The 22,024-nt window shown below is 33.3% G+C and overlaps 2 protein-coding genes across 2 annotated transcripts; both read right to left on the reverse strand.

Moving 5' to 3' along the window:
• Nucleotides 1-2,878: 2,878 nt before the first annotated feature.
• LOC131608007 (auxin-responsive protein SAUR71-like) lies at nt 2,879-3,545 on the reverse strand. Its single transcript, XM_058879951.1, has one exon. The coding sequence runs from the start codon at nt 3,481-3,483 to the stop codon at nt 3,028-3,030; it is 456 nt and encodes a 151-aa protein (XP_058735934.1). The 5' UTR covers nt 3,484-3,545; the 3' UTR covers nt 2,879-3,027.
• Nucleotides 3,546-11,929: 8,384 nt separating this feature from the next.
• Nucleotides 11,930-12,352, reverse strand: LOC131605885 (auxin-responsive protein SAUR71-like). The gene has a single exon (XM_058878183.1). The coding sequence runs from the start codon at nt 12,350-12,352 to the stop codon at nt 11,930-11,932; it is 423 nt and encodes a 140-aa protein (XP_058734166.1).
• Nucleotides 12,353-22,024: the final 9,672 nt, after the last annotated feature.

Raw genomic sequence — 22,024 nt, forward strand, 5'->3', positions numbered from 1 at the left:
AGAGATCTTTGTATGGGCTGAAACAATCTCCTCGACAGTGGAATAGGAGATTCGACAAGTTCATGGCACGCATAAGTTTCATTAGAAGTCAGTTCGACCACTGTGTTTACTTCAGATTTCGACCTGGTAATTCATTTGTTATTTTGTTGCTTTATGTGGATGATATTCTCATAGCAAGCAACAGTGTCGAAGATGTGATGAGGGTAAAGGCTGAACTCAATAAGGAGTTCGATATGAAGGATCTGGGAGCTGCTTCCAGGATTCTTGGAATTGACATTCGAAGAGATAGAAAGAAGTCGAAGTTATGCCTATCTCAAGAGGCATATCTACGGAAGATTCTTGAAAAGTTTGGTATGTCGAATTCGAAGCCAGTTGTGACTCCAACAAACCCTCAATTCAAGCTGAGTATTGATCAGTGTCCCAGTACTGATGTGGAAAGAGCCTATATGAATAGCATCCCATATGCTAATATAGTTGGTTCTTTGATGTATGCTATGGTTTGTACTAGACCCGACATAGCATACGCAGTAAGTCTTGTAAGCAGGTACATGGCGAATCCTGGAAAGGCTCACTGGCAAGCATTGAAGTGGATTTTAAGGTACATAAATGGGTCTCTGAATAGAGTCCTAATTTATGGTGGAGCCTTGGGTGAAGATGGTAAAGCAGTAATCGAAGGATATGTCGACTCTGATTATGCAGGTTGTATGGATTCCAGGAAATCTATTTCTGGATATGTTTTCACTATGTTTGGCACAGCAATTAGTTGGAAAGCAACACTTCAGAAGGTTGTTGCTCTATCAACCACTGAAGCGGAGTACATTGCATTAACTGAAGCTGTGAAAGAAGCATTGTGGCTTGAAGGTTTTGCGAAGGAGCTGAAACTTCAAGGTCGAGGTATCACTGTTAAATGTGATAGTCAAAGTGCAATACACCTGTCGAAGAATTCAGCCTATCATGAGCGAACTAAGCACATTGATGTGAGGCTGCATTTCGTCAGAGGAGTAATCGAGCGTGGAGAAGTCCAAGTGCTGAAGGTTTCGACTGAAGACAATGCTGCTGATATGATCACCAAGACATTGCCGAGTTGCAAGTTTCTCCACTGTATGCAGTTGATAAAGCTGCATGAAGAAAGCTAGTTTGTTCCCTTGATGTTGTAGAGTTAGATCCAAGGTGGAGATTTGTGAGATTTTGGATCGAACTCTAGTATGGCCGAAGGGTAGCTTCTTGGTTCGACAGGGTTAAGCATGAAGTCGAAGGTTGTTCACATGCTTGTGTCGAAGATGCTAGGGTTGTTAGCATGTTAAATTAGGTTTTAGTGTTTAAACCCTAATTTGTTAAGTTAGCTTGTTTATTAAGTTGACTTGTGTAATGGGCCTTGTGGAAAAAGCCCATTAGTTAGTATGTTAGGTTTTATTATAAATAGCATACTAGTCTCTCATCATTGCTAAGCTGCAAATCCTAATTTAGGGTGAGAGAGGTTATTTGTTATTCTTGTAAACTTGTAATCTTGTTTTAAGAGAAAGTGAAAGAATAGCAGTTATAACCAATTCTTGTGTTCTTATTCTCTTCCCTAATTCCCTATTATACTTTGTTATTGGTATCGTTTTTCACAACAAGAAAGAATATCAAATGCTCTGAATGTGGGTTTCAGGCTTCATGTTGGAGGGAAGTTGGGGTGGCGGGAAATAAGCAGTGTTCTGCTGTTGGAATAGGTTGATTTAATAGAATTTTCTCTGTCATATTCTGATATTCTGTTTCTGTCTTGCTCTCTGCAGAGGCGAGTCTTTAGTAAGGCCGAGATTTTTGAGGCTTCTGATTCATCGATTCCGCGGTGATCTTGCCTACCTAGACTACTGTTCTGCTGATTTTTTAAGCAAAATTGTTTCATGTATCTATGTAGTGAGTCTTTGTATTGGTGTATGGCAAGAATTTTCAGTTTTTTTCTCTCTCTTTATGGCTACTGGTACTGGTTTGGCTGTGGGTTGAAGTGCTGTTGCAAGATTATTGGAGTGAATTTTCTTTTCTGATATGAAGGAAATTTTGTAAGGTGTGTATTATTTTGGATCCTGATGTAATATGTTTTGTGGCATCCCTTATGCCTTATGATCAATAAAAATTTTCCTTTGGCCTTGAAAAAAAATCTCTAACACCTTCTCCACCCAAGCATTGCCAACTTTAAGGGCTAAAATTGAATTCTTTCCGGACCTGCTCTTAATACAAGCATGAAATAGATAAGTGAGCATCACCTCTTTAAGTCACTGAACTTTTAGATCTCTAAAAAAGTTGGACATCTCTTTTCTTTAATTTTTCTACACTCTTTACATATCTTATGGATTTTCAGGCTATTAGGATTGTTGATTTATGTTATGTTTGGGAGTTTGGAGGGGAAGAGAGAGATGACTTTGAAAAAAACGAAGGATTGAGTGAAAAGAATTAAAGGATTTTGGTTGGGAGGATTTTGGAGGGTTTACTTTTATGCATGATAACAAAAACACCGTAACTCAAAATTTATATAGAAGAAGGGTTTACATAAATTTTTTAAATATCTTTTAATATTGTTATAGTATTCTAAAAACTAAAAATACAGTAATTATAAACACTTTTATATTCTTCTATAAAAAATCACATTTTAAAAAATGTCAAATATTACTTTATATATTTTTAAAAATTTATTTTCGGAAGTCTTTCCTTCTCCCCCTCCAAACTTCCGAACATAGCGTTAGAATTGTTTTGTAGAGAAGTATGCTATCATTCTCTGTATAGACGAAATCAATAGTTTGATTGTTCGATTTGTGTCAGAATGTCATTAAGAACCGCTTACGCAACACAATTCCTTACAACTATTGAACCAAAATAAATATATATTAAGCCTAAGCAAATACAATAAAACAAATGGTTTTGATATTGTAATATATAATTATAAACTACAATGAAAATGGCTGCATTTTCAAAAAATCATAGATCTAGATATGTTTTCAACTTTTCATATACAAGTGTTAATTTTACAACTTAATTATACAAAAACTATCAACTGGAAACACAAATCATGCTAGAACGGCAAGACAGTAGTGACGAATTGGAAACTGTGATTGGCTTGCGATTCATTCGAAAGCTATCTCCTACAAAACCGATATCCTCCTCAACACTCTCAATTTCTGCAAGTGCTTCACAAAAAAAACCAACATCGCAAGGAAGCCATAGAGGACCATCATTTCTATATCCATATTCATTCTCAACACCTTCCAAAAGCGTTTTGAACAAAGGGTGATTGCATATTTTGATCTTGATTACGAATCTCTGTCTCTCAGGTCCAACATAGACACAAACACAACCATTTGGTGGTTTCTTAGTATTCTTATTATTATCTTTTTGTTTGTTGCTCCTGTCTGATGATAATTTTCCATAGCTTCCACTGCAAGTTTCTTCTGGATACAATCTATTGTTGCTTCCCCAAACTGTCATACACTTCTTCACAAAACCCATCTCTATATAAATTGTATAGATATAGATATATCCAGTGGTATGGGTGAAAGTAAGAAATTGCAAAATTTTGTGTTGATTGTGTATGAAAGGCTCCTCAAGCTTCTTATATAGACGAAGAAGACTAAGAAGTCTCACACGGTTCCACTCTATTATGATTAGTTTATTAGTATAATACATGGGTTTTATCAGTGTTATTTTTTTCATAATATTTTATTTATCAGTCCACACGTGTTGTTGAATTTTGACTATTTCTATGTAATTGTCTTGGATTGATATATCAGGGGAGTTTATGAAGTTGTTAGCAACAACTAGTTAATGTTTCGGATTATAAGAGATATGCCATTTTTATCTAAAATTGTATCCCATATTTTAAAATATTTTGTAGTTATGATACTGTATGATATTTTACATCAGAAAAGAAATTCTATGTTCTAAAAGTGTTGTCTTGTAAAATTTCTGGTTACAATAGTAGCTGAATACTCCGGTACTCTTGAGTTTAGTTGGGTACCGGTATTCTTATCCAATCAAATAAAGTTATTCATTGTCATGTCATATTTTAAATTATTTTTATTTTAAAATAAATTAAATTTTTTAATTAATTTGCACTAAAGGTACCGGTACCCAACTACTTATCATGGGTGCCTAAGAATTTACCATTGCGTACATAAGTGTATTCACATCGTCACCATGACTCTTTCATATATAGAATCCTCTCTGTGTATAATTTATACTATTAATACAATTGTAATCACAAGTTCAACTATATATATATATATATATATATATATATATATATATATATATATATATATATATATATATATATATATATATATATAACATTGATGGAAGAATTATTTTTAATTTGTGAAAAATTAAAATAAAAATGATATTGATACATTCAGAAATTCACAAGGTGTTGGTAATTTAATTTACAACAAAAAAAAATTAAATAAAAAATTAAAAAGTTAGCATTTACAATTTTACCATAAATATAAAAATTAATTTTGGAAACAATTAAGTAATTCATTAATTCAATTTTACAATTTTTTAAAACAAGTTTGTACCAGAAAAAAATTATGTATAGGCTTCCTTTCCAAGTATGTTTGAAAATAGAGAAATTTGGGGATCTTATTTTGAAGGCCACAAAACCACAAATGGTTTTGTTCAACATTTACGATGACTGGTTAAAGAGTATTTCCTCATATACTGCATTCTCCAGGCTGATTCTGATTTTGCATGCACTTCAAGAGAATAATGAAAAGGCAAAGATGTTACTGAAGTCGAATAAAACTATGTCACTGAACCCTGTCTTATATTTTTAATCTGTCTGTTGTAAGCTCCAGCCTTAGATTCTTAAGAAAACTTGTCTGTTGCAAGCTCAATGCTTAGAATCTTAAGAAGTTCTAGTTGTTATAGAAACATTAAAATTTAATTTTACATTTACCAACAACATTATGAAGCTACTCGGTATGCATAATTTGTTATTCCTATCTTTTTGTTCTTAGTTTAAGATCAAAGTAACTTTTATGGCTTTAAGAGCAAGGTCTCTTTATTTATCAGTAATTAAGAATTTTGGATATAGAAGTAATTAAATTGTACAATTCATGAAAATAATAATGAGATTTTACTTAGCCTAATTTTATGACAAACACAATTGCTTACCATTGTTTAGGTAAGGAATTCAATATGGATCTCACCCCAAGAAAGGCATTTCTAAAGACTATGATTTAAAAGAGCTATTAAAACTAGGTGAAGAAGGGGATATTGAGTAACGTACCAATAACACTGTCAAATATATTTTTTTCAATAAGCATAACATCGAGGAAATGTCTTACGTACAACGACTTCCAATATGGAAGTTCAAAAAAAATTGACCTCTTCTTCCACCCACTCTTGACAAGTGTGTGTGCAAAAGACTTGTCAAACTGAGTACTCACATCTTTCACCTTTTCAAAAATTTGATCCTCTGTCAATATAGGTGGAGCTCTACGTTGTTTGGCCTTTCCATTGAATGCTTTTCTCCACCCACGGTAGTGATGATTAGAATTAAAGAATCTACGATGACCGAGAAAGACATTCTTCTGACAAAGATCCAATCGTGTCGTATCGGTTCCATCTTCACAAACAGGACACGCTTTTTGACCTTTATTGTTGTACCCTGATAGATTTCCGTATGCTGAAAAACCATTAATTGTTCCAAACAACATCGCCCTCAAGTTGAAACTTTCTTTCCTATACCCATCATAAACCTCCACATCGTTCTCCCACAAAAACTTTAAATCTTCGATTAAGGGTGCCAAGTATACGTCTATGTCATTTCCTGGTTGTTTAGGCCCAGAAATTAACATAGATAACATCATGTACTTACGCTTCATACATAGCCACGGAGGTAGGTTATAAATCATAATAATCACAGGCCAGGTGCTATGCGAGATACTTTGAATACCATGCGGGTTCATTCCATCAGTAGACAATGACAAGCGAAGGTTTTTTGCTTCTTTTCCAAATTCAGGATATTCATTATCAACTTTCATCCACAGTGGTGAGTCTGCCGGATGTCGCAACTTTCCATCAATAATTCTTTCATCTGCATGCCAAGTCAAGTGTCTTGAATCGGTTACACTACGATACATGCGTCTAAATCTCGGAATTATAGAAAAATACCATAAGACTTTTGTCGGAGACAACTTTTTCTTATATCGAGGGGCACCCCATTTAGGACACTCATTTAACGCTGCATACTCGTTTCGAAACAAAACGCAATCTTTTGGACCTGCATGTATCTTATCATAGCTCATGCCAATAGAGGACAACATCTTTTTGGCCTCATACGTTCGATTGGGAAGAACAATATCCTCTGGTAGCATATCTTTCATAAGGGCTAATAATTCTGTGAAACTTCTATCCGACCATCCATTGCCCGCCTTTAAGTTGTACAACTTTAACACCGCAGACAATCTTGTGAATTTTGTACAACCATCATACAACGATTTCTCTGCATCGCTTACCAACCTCTCGAACATTTTGGGACAATCCTCAAGATCTTCTTCAAGCGCTTCTGCAATCTCTTCGACTCGATCATAATCGTATGTGTCTGTGCAATCGTCGTTTGAAGCATACGTCATATTATACCTCGATTCAACATTCCCGTTACTTTTCTCACCATGCAAATTCCAACATGTATAACTTCTATCAATTCCAAACCGTAGTAAATGTGATGCCAACTGATCCGCGTCAACCTGACCCCCATAACAGCAACCCAAGCAAGGACACGTCATTCGGCTCGAGTCTTCGGCATGCGCAACCGCAAACGTAACGAATTCCAATACCCCTTTCTCGTACTCTTTCGACAATCGATTTGAATGCATCCATGTCTTATCCATGAATTAATTAAGCTAAACAAAAACTACTAATTAAGGCACAAAATAGTATAATGCGTTTTTGTCAAAATGCAAAGTATACACGAAATGAATCCGAAGCAATAAAACACAACACATTACTTTGGCGAGAGAGAACAATTAATTACCTGTATAGAAGTAAGCAACTTCTAGACCCACACAATGTAAAATTCTTGAAATCTATCAAACTTTCACTCTTCACAAGTAACCCCTATAGCAAATTCACAAAGTTAGTAAGTTCATCACTTAACGATTAACAACATTGACATCAAGAATCATAACAACATTGTAAAAAATCAGCATTATGTACATGGTGCTAAACATATTTAAAAAAGATGCTTTGTCAACTTTCAAAAGATGCTGAATTGTAAAAAATCAGCATTATCTAACAATTTACACAATTTACAACTTGTTTGGATTTGGATACATCGTTATCCCACCCCATGGCCGATTAAGTTTCCAACTCCTACTTTCGGCTTAACTTGTCTACTTGTATTTTCGGCTTTAACATGCATTACCACCTAGCTATATTTATGTAGTAATTTTTTAGTTTGTTATAAATTTCTAACTATACTTTTATAGAAACATCACCGGAAACAGAATTCTAAACTTAGCTAAAACAACCATTCACCAAAGTTTTATTTACTTCCTAATAATAAAAAATCTTCTAAGGACAATTTATCAAGGACAATTTATTATGGAGCACATGTAGAGAAACTTGGAATGACACTGTTTGAATTACTATAAGAAGCTCTTGGATTGAGTCCAAACAAAAAATCAGAGCAAAAGCCAGTGCAAATGCACATCAAAACAAAAACAAGCATACATTCAAACTACATCAACTCAGTTCATGCCATACAATCCAACCATTATTTTTGTTCAAAATTTAAACATTCACTCCTAACAAGTATCAAAAATCTAAACATTCACTCCTAACAAGTTCTAAAATTTAAAGTAATAGCACATGATAAAAGGTCACAATTATGCATAAAAAGAATATGCATAATTGGGATCAGATTTCCATTTCCTTTGATGTTTCAAACTCTACATGGGAAGAAGAATATGTCAATTATTATATGACAAATACTAGTATATACTTTAAGAGAGAGCTTATAATACATTGCATAATAGTTAACTATGTCGCAATATATAAGCACATTGCATAATAGTCTTTAAGAGATTGGTTAGTTAAGTTCATACTTCATATGTTTGTTACAACAAACTCTTAATTTTATTGCCTTTTCAATTGTATTACCTAAGCTCTTGGGTTATATGAGTCTATATAAACACCATTATGTACACTTTGTTTATTCATTCAATACATTGAAAATTATTTCATATTAAGAACACCTTCTGCTTTATTCAGAATAAATTGACTCTGTTTGAACAAGTATATACTTTAAGAGAGAGCTTATAATACATCATCTATTCTAAATTCATATATTTTTTCATATACTTAACTTCATAATACATGTATATCTATTCTATAGCAACCTTTTATTCATCTATTATATACTTCTATCCATATTTCTGTGCAATTGCAATATAACAGTTGTAGAGTATCTACATCGCAACCGCAAATGAGGCCGCACGAGCTGCATCTTAGAATTCAGGTTCTATCTATTTCTATTTCCAATGTTGGCCACAAATTCTACAACAACCAGTCCAATCATATACCAAGTTGCTGCTACCAATACATATTGCAACCAAGAACTGTTAACAATTTCCAAAGCTAGAGAAACACCTAAATGCTCTTTCAACTCAACTGTTGATCTTACTTCATGTAATCTAACTCCAGCCATGCCAATCAATGAAGTAACAATTGGTAACAAACAAATAACTCAATTTCTAAGTTCAAATGATTTCACTAAGCTCAATGCATAATCATAATCAAGCAAAAAAATCATCAGAAAAAACAATAAACCATATGCAGTAGCAGCGGTTTTCAGGACATAAACAATAAACAATAAACATTGATTCATTGAAGCCATTTTCAGGACATAACAACCAACACACCAAACAGTAGCAGTGCTTTTAAAAGACGAGAGAGACGATGATTACCTGAGATGAAGAGCGACGAGGGAGAAGACAAGAGGCAAAGCGTTGATCAAGAAAATTGAAAGCAGTGGCAGGTTTCTTCGTCGGAGAGAGTGCTTCAGCGATGGGGTTTCAGCGTCGAAGAAGAAGAAGAACTGAGGAAATATGGAAGACGAAGAACAATAGTGCTTTTAGGTTTTCAGCGTCGGAGAAGAAGAGCAACTGAGGAAATATGGCAAAACGCGTGTTTGTTTTAATTTGTTTTAAAAATTTTAATTTTAAATGAGCTACGCCAGCGCTTCTAAAAGCGCCTTCTTAACTAGCCCTTTCTCAGCGCTTTTCTTCCTAAAAGCGCTTTCGTAGCCTACCCCTATAGCAACGCTTTTAAAAGCGCTTTCATATATTACCCTATAACAGCGCTTTTATAAAGCGCTTTCTTACTGTAGCCTTAGAAAGCGCTTTCGTAGGATCCCCTATAGCAGTACTTTTTCCCTTGTTTTTTAGTTTTGTTTTTAGCGAAACCTATAGCAGCGCTTTTGCATAAAAGCGCTTTCGTAGATGTGCTGCTAAAAGTCAAATTTGGCGTAGTGATGAGACTCATACCACTAACATAGAGGTTGAAGCATGACCGATGACTCGCTATTGATCCAAGTATTCTTTTTCACTAGTTATATATTTTGTGCACATTTTGTAGTGCAGAAGTTGGTGTAACTTATTAATCTTAACGTCCATAGAAGCTAGCTATGCATTCTCTTAGTTACATCTGAAAATATGTCTATAAATATGTGTATAATTGATCAATACTAGTTTCAAGTTCAACTATATGTCTAGTTTAATGAATATTTAATGAATACTATTGTAGATGTGAAGTTGTTGCCTTTTATTCATATTATAGTATGGTAACACATTTTTCTGAATTCTATTGGAAGGATTTTTATTCTTTATAACTTGATAACTCAATTAAATTTCATAGTATTTTTCTATTTTGTTGTATTGGAAGAAATTTCATTCTTTATAATTTGATAACTCAATTGAATTTGATAGTATTTTTCTATTTTGCTGTTATAGAATTTTGTTTTAGTATATAACAAAAGAGTATGCGCAAAAAAAAAGAAACAATGGAAAAGAAATGACATGAAGATCATAAATTAAAACCATGATGCAAAGTCAGCGACCCGCTGTTTTTTATTTTATTTTATAAATTAATTAATTTAGCAGGGTATAAACTTCCGTAAAATAAAATTCACGACGTTTGAAACCGTTGCAACCTGTATTGAAAATAGTACCCAAACTAAAATTCATGACGGCTTGTAACTGTCGAAACTTGCAATTTACCTCAGTTGCCTACCTGTCACAATTTAAAACGACGTCTGGAGAGGCGGTTTCAACAACCGTCGCAGTATAGCCGGGCGACACACATTTTTGCCATAGAATCACGACTGTCGCGACTTGCGATTTGAGGCGGTTGAAACCGTCACATCTTGCCAATTTTCTTGTAGGGATAGAACCTAATTAATAGATGAATGTATTTCATATTTTGATATATTTTATGTTGGGGAGTCCAGGAAAGTCCAAAGCACAAAGCGACATTTAATGCTCCAGGACTACACAAGAATGTATTCCATTTTCTTGATATATGTTATGTTGGCTTAGCACTAAATATCCCCCCAAACATTTTAGGCATACTTGTTTAAATCCAACATTATATTTATTCATAGCTGATGTAGAACTCAATCACTCACATTTGCACCCAACAAGCTCCTCTATAAGTGTGAGTCCCCTATATCCTATACAGGATCAAAAATCGGATTCAGCTTCCTCTCTCACACCAAGTTGAACCATGGCTCTAATACCACTTGTTGGAGATTCTGGGGAAGTTGGAAGCAACAATAAGACCAATGCTCCAGAACCACAAGATCGAAAGATGTCACATCTCCATTCAAAACATTAAGACATTCAGTATATGAGTCATTTCTCTTATAAATTCAACATTTCACTCATTCATAGTTGATATGGGATTTAACCATTAACACTTGCACCCAATAATCTCCCCAACAAGTCTGAGTCCCCTAAATCTTATATTAGGATCCAACACTGGATCTAACGCTCTTTCCTCCACCTTGCCGAACCATGACTCTGATACCACTTGTTGGGAGAGTATGGAGAAATGGGAGCAACAACGAGACTAATTGTCCAAGACCATAAGAGAGGGAGATGCCACATCTCCACTCTAATCTTAAGGCATTATTTATATGGGACATATATCTTATAAATCTAACATTTCAACAATTCATAGCCGACTTGAGACTTAACCACTCACACTAGTACCCAACAATCTCCTCGACAAGTTTGAGTCTCCCACATCCTATAAATGGATCCAACACTGGATCTAGCTCTTTGTCCTCCACCAAACTGAATCGTGGCTCTGATACCATTTTTTAAGGAGTTCGAGGAAGTTGGAAGTAACAACGAGACAAATGCTCTAGGACCACAAGAGAGGGAGACTCCTCCATTCAAAAATAAGTCAACAGTTATATTGGTACCATATGACGATTAACTCTGGTGCGAATTTTTAAGTAAAAAGGTTCGACGAGATAAGTAATTTTAAATTATTGCATAGGAGGTTTAAGGATCTCTTGGCTAGAAATTTTTTACATAAGGCATTGCGTGAGTTAAAATCGAACAAAATGGAGGATATTGATTGAGTAGAGATGAAGGAGAAGGCCAAAAGATATTGATTCACCTTTGTGTTTCAAACGAGGTGATGTATTACTAACGACTCCGGAAGAGGTTTTGATCATTATAAAAATATATATATTAAGTCTCTGCAAATAAGATAACGTAAATGGTTTTGATCATTATAAAAAATATTTGTAATTAAAATGGCGACATTTTCAAAAAAAATCATAGATATAGATAATATATATACATATGTAAGTGTTAATTTTATAACTTAATTATATTAAAAAGCTCGTAATTGGAAACAAAACTCAGGCTAAAACGGCAAGTCAAGACAGTGACGAATTGAAAACTGTGATGGGCTTGCGATTCATTGGAAAGCTACATCCTACAAAACCGATATCATCCTCAACACTCTCAATATCCTCTAGTGCTTCACAGAAAAAGTCAACATGACAAGGAAGCCATAGAGGACCATCGTTTCTATATCCATATTCATTCTCAACATCTTCTAAAAGCGTTTTGAACAAAGGGTGGTTGAATATTTTGATCTTGATTATGAATCTTTGTCTCTCAGATCCAACATAGACACAAACACAGCCATTTGGTGCTTTCTTAGTATTCTTATTATTATCTTTTTGTTTGTTGCTCCTGTCTGATGATAATTTTCCATAGCTTCCACTGCAAGTTTCTTCTGGATACAATCTATTGTTGCTTCCCCAAACTGTCATACACTTCTTCACAAAACCCATCTCTATATAAATTGTATAGATATAGATATATCCAGTGGTATGGGTGAAAGTAAGAAATTGCAAAATTTTGTGTTGATTGTGTATGAAAGGCTCCTCAAGCTTCTTATATAGACGAAGAAGACTAAGAAGTCTCACACGGTTCCACTCTATTATGATTAGTTTATTAGTATAATACATGGGTTTTATCAGTGTTATTTTTTTCATAATATTTTATTTATCAGTCCACACGTGTTGTTGAATTTTGACTATTTCTATGTAATTGTCTTGGATTGATATATCAGGGGAGTTTATGAAGTTGTTAGCAACAACTAGTTAACGTTTCGGATTATAAGAGATGTGTCACATTTTTATCTAAAAATTGTATCCCATGTTTTAAAATATTTGTAGTTATGATACTGTATGATATTCTACATCAGAAAAGAAAGTCTATGTTCTAAAAGTGTTGTCTTTTAAAAATTCTGGTTAAACATGTATTGGTTACGTACTATAACATTGATGGAAGAACTATAACATTCAGGAATTCACAAGGTATTACCATGTATTACTTGACATTGTTGCAAAGGTGTTGTGAGATTATGTCAAGAACTTCCCACAAATATGAAAATTGCGCCCTTAAGACATGAGAACTTTCTCTGAAGAATTTTTACTTCAGTGAAAAATAGTCTTTAAAATTGCGCCCTTAAGACATGAGAACTTTCTCTGAAGACAATGTGAAGGTCTAAGAGTGACTTAATTTCAAGAGAAATATATCTTTTAATAAAGAGTATCAAGTTTTTCGAATGTGATTGTTAGTGAAAATAAAGTATAAATTTTTGGAAAAATTCAACTTTAAGTGGCGTATATTATTTAATGGAGACTCTTTAAGGGAGTGAAATAGTTTTTGTAGGTTATGATTAATGGTGCAAGTAAATGAAGATGTTATTTGGATATTAAAATGTTTGAAGTGAATAAGAATAGAGTGAATTCCCTTGTCGAAGAAGCAACGGATGCACGAGCAATACACTACTAGAAATTAGCGACCGAATTTTGTGTTTTTTTTTTCGTAAAATAAAGACCTCTGCGTATTTTAATCAAACCTTACCACTACACCACTTAATATTTATATTTAAACATAAATACATATAACTAAGAAATAAAATTTTCTAAAATTTAAAAAATCACTATATAAATTTGATTTTATTATACAATTTCATTGCACACATAAGAATTGTATAATAAAAATAAAATTCATTTTTATCAAATATAAATATAAAATGACATTATTTTTTATATAAATATATATTTTATTTGTTATAACAATAAAAAGATGAACTTTTACTAAAAATTAAAAATTAAAAGAGTACTAAAATCTTTAAATATTAGTAACATAATAAAGAGGATAAAAATAGAAAAAGAAAACAAAAAATATTAGTGATCGAAATTTTGATCTCTAATTTTTATATATAAATATTGTATGTAAAAAGTTTGGTCACTAAATCAGTGGCTGATTTATTTTGGTGACCGATTTACTGACCTCTTAAAATTGACTCATGAATATTAAATTTTGGTGGCTAATTCGGTCACTACAATGACCAAAAAATTTTGGTCACTAAATCGGTCACTAAAAACGAATTTTCTAGTAGTGACATAAGGAAGAGAAGTAGAAAGACTTCAAGACGTTGTTCTTGATCCATCAATGTCTGGATAGTGACAACTTCAAAAAGTTGGTGATTGTGACGTCGAAGCAAGCGTGGGAAATTCTATAAAAGACATATGCTAGAGCGGATAAAGCGAAGATGGTGAGGTTACAAACTCACAAACGTCAGCTTGAATTGATTCAAATGGAGGAAAATGAGACAATCAACGATTATATGACACGAATTACTCGGTTGGTGAACGAAATCAAGGCGTGTGGAGAAATTGTTACTGAAAAGAATGTTGTTTTAAAGATCTTACGTTCTTTGGCGGCAAGATTTGACAACATTGTGGTGGCGATTGAAGAATCGAAAGATCTTGAGACATTGAGCAAAGAGGAGCTTTAAAACTCTCTTGAGACTCATGAATAAATGATGGAGGAGAAATAACGACAAGACAAAGACGAAGATCGCTTTACATGCTCGGTTCAATGAGAAGAGCAAGAAGTGGAGAGGAAAATGGGTCATGAAGAGTAAAGCGAATTTTCATGATTTTGATACGAGAGTCTCAAAATTTGAAGAATTCAACTTATTAAAAGGGTTTATATCTTTTTTCCTAAACCAAAACTTTATCTTTTTCATCTTTAAACATCCTTCTTAATTTTATTGAGGAGTAAAATAGTCACACGGCCGAAAAATTAATTCAAGCCACGATGGCCTCATAAATTTTAAAAAAATTAATTATGTTAGCAACCCCGAGGAAGAAAAACTATTATAAAGTACATACATTCAAGGAGGATAAAACCACTTGAATTTTTCATATAGAAATTTGTGTTTACATTCACCATCAGAGAGAGTGTCCAAAATTTAGAGGTTTACATGAAAAATATTATGGGTATCACACAAAAATCAAGTCTAGACTTGATGCTTGAGAACTTTATACAAGCTGAAACTCATTAAAATGAAGAGTTCAAAACTCAAACTCACCATATAACACATAGGCAACTAAGTGCCAATATTGACTCTATAGACATACATAATAAAATGCTTTGAGACACAAATATCTCAAGTGGCCACACAAGTCACCACTTCTATCAAAGTTTCTAGGACATTCGAAACAAAATCCTAAGAGCTAGGTGATTGTTGTGATGTTTATAAGGAACAATCACATAAGGTAAAATAAGAAAATAGAAAATAAAATTAGAGAGGAGGAAAAATGAAATTCTTATACATAATACAAATTACACCCAACAGATAGTTATGTTCACAATTCAAGAATTTCATAAAAGTCTTGAATTCTCTTTTTTTTTTTTTTTTAAGTTTTGTTTTACATTAATTTTTATGATATAATATTTCGATGAAATGAGAGAAGCATTGTGATAATTTAACATGTAGGGATATGGGAAGATGTGTTTTTAAAATTGATCATTTGATTCTGCTTGTGGATTTTATGGTATTTTTACACGCCAAAATACCACCATACTCCACTGATAATATGAAGGCTCTTTCTAACCATAACAAACGCCACACTGGATGTGAAAAATAAAGAATAGTTTTTGTATAAGAGGTGAGTAGCTATGAATTTTCTTTGTTAATTATATTTGCATAAAGTTGTGTGATGATATTTAGGAGTATACTCCAAGATCCTTCCTTTTCATTTCCTTCCCTAAAATAACACCTCTCCAACTTCCCTAAACTACATAACCTTTCCATTTACTCCAAATTCTATACCATATTACCATTCCCAAAATCATTAAGTTCGTCATTACCATGATCCTCCATTATTACCGACATTCTCCATCCATAAAAACCAAACCTCCAAAAATTCCAAAAAGCCCTAAAACTCCATATTCTCAATTGTCAAAGTAAAGCTTCAAAGAATTTCTTCATAGGCATCCAAGAGGGAAAGATGTTAAAAACTAATAACTACTATATAGAATATAAGAGAGAATGCCTTGTTATCATTCAGAATAAGAGTTTGCTATATATATATAGCATTACAATTGACTTAAAAATAGAGAAACTTAAAATAGAAGCCACCACGTTACAAGCCTTTATTAAGTGGAAACTATATATTAAGTCATATTCCTAATAATAGAAACACATTAAAACATAGTAATAATAATAACCACAAATATTTAACATTCCCTCCCTTAAACTATATGCATAATGCATTTAGTTTACTTTTGAAGCTTCAATCATGCCCATCATCTTGCGAAGTTTCAAATATTGATCTAATTTTATAGGCTTTGTCATTATGTCTGCAACCAGTTCTTGAGAATTGCAGTAGTTTAATTCCACAACTCCATCTTTTACCAAATCTCTCAAAAAAAGAAATTTGATATCAATGTGTTTGCTTCTACCATGAAAAACTGAATTCTTTGAAAGCTTTATTGTAGAGCTATTATCACATTGAATCATAGTGCTCCTTTTCTCTTTATGACCAAGCTTCTCTAACACCCTCCTTAACCAAAGACATTGACAAGCACAAGATGCTGCAGCTACATACTCAGCCTCCGTAGTCGACAATGTCACAATAGGTTGTTTTTTAGAGGACCAAGACATTGTCGCAGAACCAAGCAAGAAAACAAATCCATAAGTGCTCCTTCGATCATCCAAATTACCGGCAAAGTCACTGTCAGTGTATGCCTCCAAGTTTGAGTTGCCTCCTTTTTTGTAAAAAATACCCAACTCAGTTGTACCTTTCAGGTACCTTAGTATCCTTTTTGCTGCAAGCCAGTGAGATTCAGTTGGACAAGACATAAATCTACTAATGAGACTTACTTCATACATTAAATCAGGTCTTATTGCAGTCAAATACATCAAACTACCAACCATTTTCATGTATAAAGTTGCATCAACTTTGGTTCCTTCATTATTCTTTGATAACTTTGTTCCTGGCACAATAGGATTCTGCACTAAATTACTATTATTCATTCCAAATCTCACTAAGACTTCATGAGCATACCTTCTTTGACAAACAAAAATCCCATTTGGATTTTGTATTACCTCAATTCCTAAAAAATACCGCATCTTTCCCAAATCAGACATGTCAAATTCTATCATCATTGAATTTTTAAATTCTTCACACATATTCCTATCATTCCCGGTATATACTAAATCATCAACATAAAGACTTACTATCAATAACTTGCTTCCTTCCTTTGTTTTTGTAAATAATGTATGTTCACAAAAACATTTTTCAAAACCTTCTCGAACAAAGTATGCTTCTATCTTGCTATACCATGCTCTTGGTGCCTGCTTAAGGCCATACAATGCCTTTTTTAGCTTGTAAAGTTTTTCTTCTTCCCTTTCTTCTCATATCCTAATGGTTGCCTCACAAACACCTCTTCATTAAGTTCACCGTGAAGAAATGCACTCTTTACATCCAACTGAAAAACATCCCAACTGTGTTGAGCAGCCAAAGCAAGTATCAATCGAATGGTATCAAGTCTGGCCACTGGAGCAAATACTTCAGTGTAGTCAACTCCATATTGTTGTGCATACCCTTTCGCCACTAGTCTCGTCTTGTACTTATCTATCTCTCCATTCCCATTGAGTTTAGTTTTATAAATCCACTTAACTCCAATTGGTTTGATTCCATTTGGTAAAATAGTAAGCTCCTAAGTCTTGTTCTTTTCTATTGATTAATTTCCTGCCTTCGTTGTGTCTCTCGACTTATTGCTCTTTCTAAATTCCTCAAATGAGATTGGATCATCTTCTGTAAACATCATCATTGCATTCAAGTTATCTTCATCAGATAAGCCTTCACCAGTTTCATAATCTGCCAAATAAGAAGGTGTTCTTCGTACCCTCCCTTCCACCATATTTGGTGATTCATCCTCATGTGATTCACTAGAAGATGAATTAGATTCAATGGAATTTGTTGTATCATCATTGTTTCCTCCCTCTTCATTGCATTGTTGTTCCTCTCTTCAATGTCACTCTCATAATCGTTTTTCCATTCTAAAACATCTTTGTTATTGTCCCAGTTCCAACATACATCTTCTTCAAAAATCACATCCTTGCTAATGATTATTTTCTTGGAAAGTGGATCATATAATTTGTAGGCCTTTGATTCATCACTTACTCCTATAAAAACACATTTGTTGCTCTTATCATCTAACTTGCTTCTCTTTTGATCTGGAATATGTGCATGAGCCACACATCCAAAAACTCGAAAGTAATTAATAGTTGGCTTTACACCACTCCATGCCTCTTCTGGAGTTTTGTTTTGCACAGCTAATGTAGGACATCTATTAAGAATATGCACACTCCATTTTACAGCTTCGGGCCAAAACATTTTAGGAGCTTTCTTCTCAACCAACATAAGCGCGCCATGTTCATAATCGTCGTATTTTTTCTCTCAGCAACTCCATTTTGTTGAGGAGTATAGGATGCAGTCAATTGTCTTCTTATGCCTTAAACTTTGCAAAATTCTTCAAAGTCATTTGAGGTAAATTCACCACCTCTATCTGTTCTTAAAGAGGTGATATATGCACCAGACTCCTTTTCAACATAAGCTTTAAAAGTTTTGAACATTGCAAAAGCCTCTGATTTTTCATGTAAGAAGTAAATCCATGTCTTACGAGTAAAATCATCTATAAAACTTAGGAAGTACCTGTTGTTGCTATTTGATTATGGTTTAATGGGTCCACATATATCTGCATGCACAAGTTGAAGCTTATATGATGCTCTCCATAAGGTCTTTTTAGACATAGAATCTCTATGTTGTTTACCGATCAAACACTCTGTACATAGCTTCTTCAGAATTTGGATTGAAGGCAACTCGTTTACCATTTTCTTGTAAAAAAGTGTCCTCAATCCTTGATAGCTTAAGTGACCAAAGCGACAATGCCAAAGATAAGATTCATTTTCTGACACGTTTTGAAAGCACGCAGACTCATTTGGCATCATAGAAGCTACCAAATAAAACATTTTATTTCCACTCATGATTGTTTCCATAATTAATCCTTTTGTTGGATGATATATCATACATTTCCCTTGTTGAATCTAAAATAGATAAGCCTTTGTCTTGTAGTTGTCCTATGCTTAATAAATTGTTCTTCAACTCAGGAATATAATAAACATTCGAAATTACCTGAGTATATCTGTTCACTTGCATACAAACATTTCCTTTTCCAATAACAGCCATTCTACTGTCATTTCCAAATTTTACAGTATGTCTGAAGCCTTCATCTAAATCTAAGAACCACTTTTTGTTTCCACTCATATGATTGCTGCAACCAGAGTCAAGAAACCACACTTCTTCCTTCTCACCATGTTTGATTTCAACATAGGACATTAATAATATCTCCTCTTCCTCTTTCTCTTCAAATTCAGCATAGTTGGCCTTTTGCTCCCAACCAGGACACTCATATTGGTAGTGTCCTAACCGGTGACACAGAAAACACTCTACAACTGCTTTATTATAAGGTTGTCGCCCCCTTCCTCTTCCTCGACCTCCTCTAAACACGCCTCTACCTCTTCCTGATCTATCTTCATGAGATATCTTAAGAACTTGTTCCTCTTCTACATTGCTTGTCATTCTTTGTTCATGAACAAGAAGACTACTTTGCAACTCATCAATAGTCATTGTATCCAAGTTGTTGGATTCTTCAATTGAACATACCACATAATTAAATTTTGAGACCATTGATCTCAAAATCTTCTCAGTGATGGTTGTTTGACTCATAATTTCACCATGAGCTTTCATTTTGTTAGCAATGGTTAGAGTGCGAGAGAAATAAGAATTAACAGTTTCTCCTTCTTTCATATGAAGAATCTCAAAATCCTTTCGCAATGCTTGCAGTTGTACCCTCTTAACTCGGTCTGAACCTTGAAATTTTTGCTTCATTGAATCCCATATACTTTTGGACGTGTCCTTATTGAGGATTGTTTCAAGCACATCACGAGAAATTGCTTGAAAAAGGTAATTTTTTGCCTTCAAGTCCTTTAACTTTTGCTCTTTAATCAATTTTTGTTGCTCCTCTGTTGGCTCTACTCCTGTTGCCATAACTAATATCCCATTCTCAATGAGATCCCAATATTCTTTTGAACGGAGAAAATTTTCCATCAACATCGCCCAATGGTCATAATGATCATCAAACTTGGGAATTACCGACTGCGCGAAACTACTATTATCACTTTCTGCCATTCTCCTGATCTCCTTCCACTTTAAAGAAAATTGCAATTTCTTTCTTGCTACACACCCTTTTTTTTTACTCCAATGATTTCTCTCACACACACTCAGTATGGATCAGGCCCCAATAATGGAGCTCTAATACCAATTGTTAAAAACTAATAACTACTATATAGAATATAAGAGAGAATGCCTTGTTATCATTCAGAATAAGAATTTGCTATATATATAGCATTACAATTGACTTAAAAATAGAAAAACTTAAAATAGAAGCCACCACGTTACAAGCCTTTATTAAGTGGAGACTATATACTAAGTCATATTCCTAATTACAGAAACACATTAAAACATAGTAATAATAATAACCACAAATATATAACAAAAGAACTACTAGGACTATCGAAGTTCGACTATCTACGTACGAACTAGAGGTAATCTTCATCTTAATTCTTATGGAATTTTTTTTAAAATGATGAACAATGGAAGAAATTTAATGTACTCTCTAAGAAGTGAATTGTTTCAACTAGGTACATAAAAGATGTTTTTATAAATTGTTGGGGTTGATTTGAAAATATATATGTTAAAGAAGTTATATAGGACTAGTTTGTTTCAGTTTTAAAAAAATGGATTTTTTTCTTTGTATTTTTAAAAATAGATTTTACAAAATTGTTTTTTAAAATATTACAAGTTTTTTATATTTGTTTTTTCTAAATTGAAACATTATTTTTGATATCCTATAACAGAAATAAACATTGTTGAAGATCAAAACATAGTCAAAATCACATTTTTTTAAAAGTGATATTTCAGAAATGATATTTATAAAAATCTATTTGAAATAGCTTCAAAATTAAGAGTTTTTTTTTTTGAAATTTTGATATCCAAAAAAAATTAATAAAAAGATGAAATACCTAAAATAATATTTTAAGAATAACTATTCAAACAAAATATTTATTTGAAACTTTTATGAAAAGTTTCTTTGTAAAATTTTTTTAAACAAAATTATGTAACACTATTAAAATCATTTTAAAAAAACGCTAAAACAAACAGGCCCATTTTGTTTAGTTTTGTGAAGGAATAGAGAGTTCAAGACTATATATAGGCTTCAAGTTCTTATGAGTCCAAAGTTATATATAGGATTCAAGTTCTCCTTTTAAGATGTATCAGTCAAAAGTACTTTAAACTTGTAGTTTTGACAAATGCGGAGTATAAATTTTAGTACGCTTTGTGGTTGCAGTTTTGTCTGATCTTCCACATTATAAAATAAATTTTATACTTTGAGTTGGTTGGGAAAATTTGTTTTGTTGTAGGAAAGATTTTGGTTCCAATTTCATGTTTTTCAAGTGAAGTGAAGATTAACTTAAAGAGATTTGATGGAAGAATCAATTTTTGCTTGTGAAAAATTCAAGTAAAAGATGTTTTGATACAATTAAAGACTATAAAGGACGTTGAAAGGAAACATCTTTAACATGGACAATAAGATGCAGGATGAACTAGATTTGAAAGCTTCAAGTATAGTTTGCATATTTTTGGCTAAGAATATTCTTGTGAATGATCTTAATACATCGTCACCCAAAGAGTTTTGGGAGAAACTTGAAGGGCTATATCAAGAAAAGATTATATCAAATCAGTTGCTTTGAAGGGCATATGGATGATCATACAAAAGTATCTGATCATCTAAGTGTTCTCAATATTATTGTTTATAATTAGAAATTATTGAAGTCAAGATTGAAGATGAAGATAAATCTTTGAGACTCATATGACATCTTCCATCTTCCTATGAGCATTTTAAACATGTTTTGATATATGGGAAGTGTTCTGGTCTGGGCCGAGCAGGCCCAACCCTTGATTACCAGCCGAGCAGGCCCACTTCCCTTGGGCCCAATTACTGAACAGATAGGGGCTGCCCGTCGCGAGGAC

The sequence above is a fragment of the Vicia villosa genome, linkage group LG5, assembly GCF_029867415.1.
Source record: "Vicia villosa cultivar HV-30 ecotype Madison, WI linkage group LG5, Vvil1.0, whole genome shotgun sequence".
NCBI lineage: Eukaryota > Viridiplantae > Streptophyta > Magnoliopsida > Fabales > Fabaceae > Vicia > Vicia villosa.

Coding starts and splice junctions, on each gene's coding strand:
- LOC131608007 (XM_058879951.1), bottom strand. CDS start 3,483: ATGGGTTTTGTGAAGAAGTGTATGACAGTTTGGGGAAGCAACAATAGA.
- LOC131605885 (XM_058878183.1), bottom strand. CDS start 12,352: ATGGGTTTTGTGAAGAAGTGTATGACAGTTTGGGGAAGCAACAATAGA.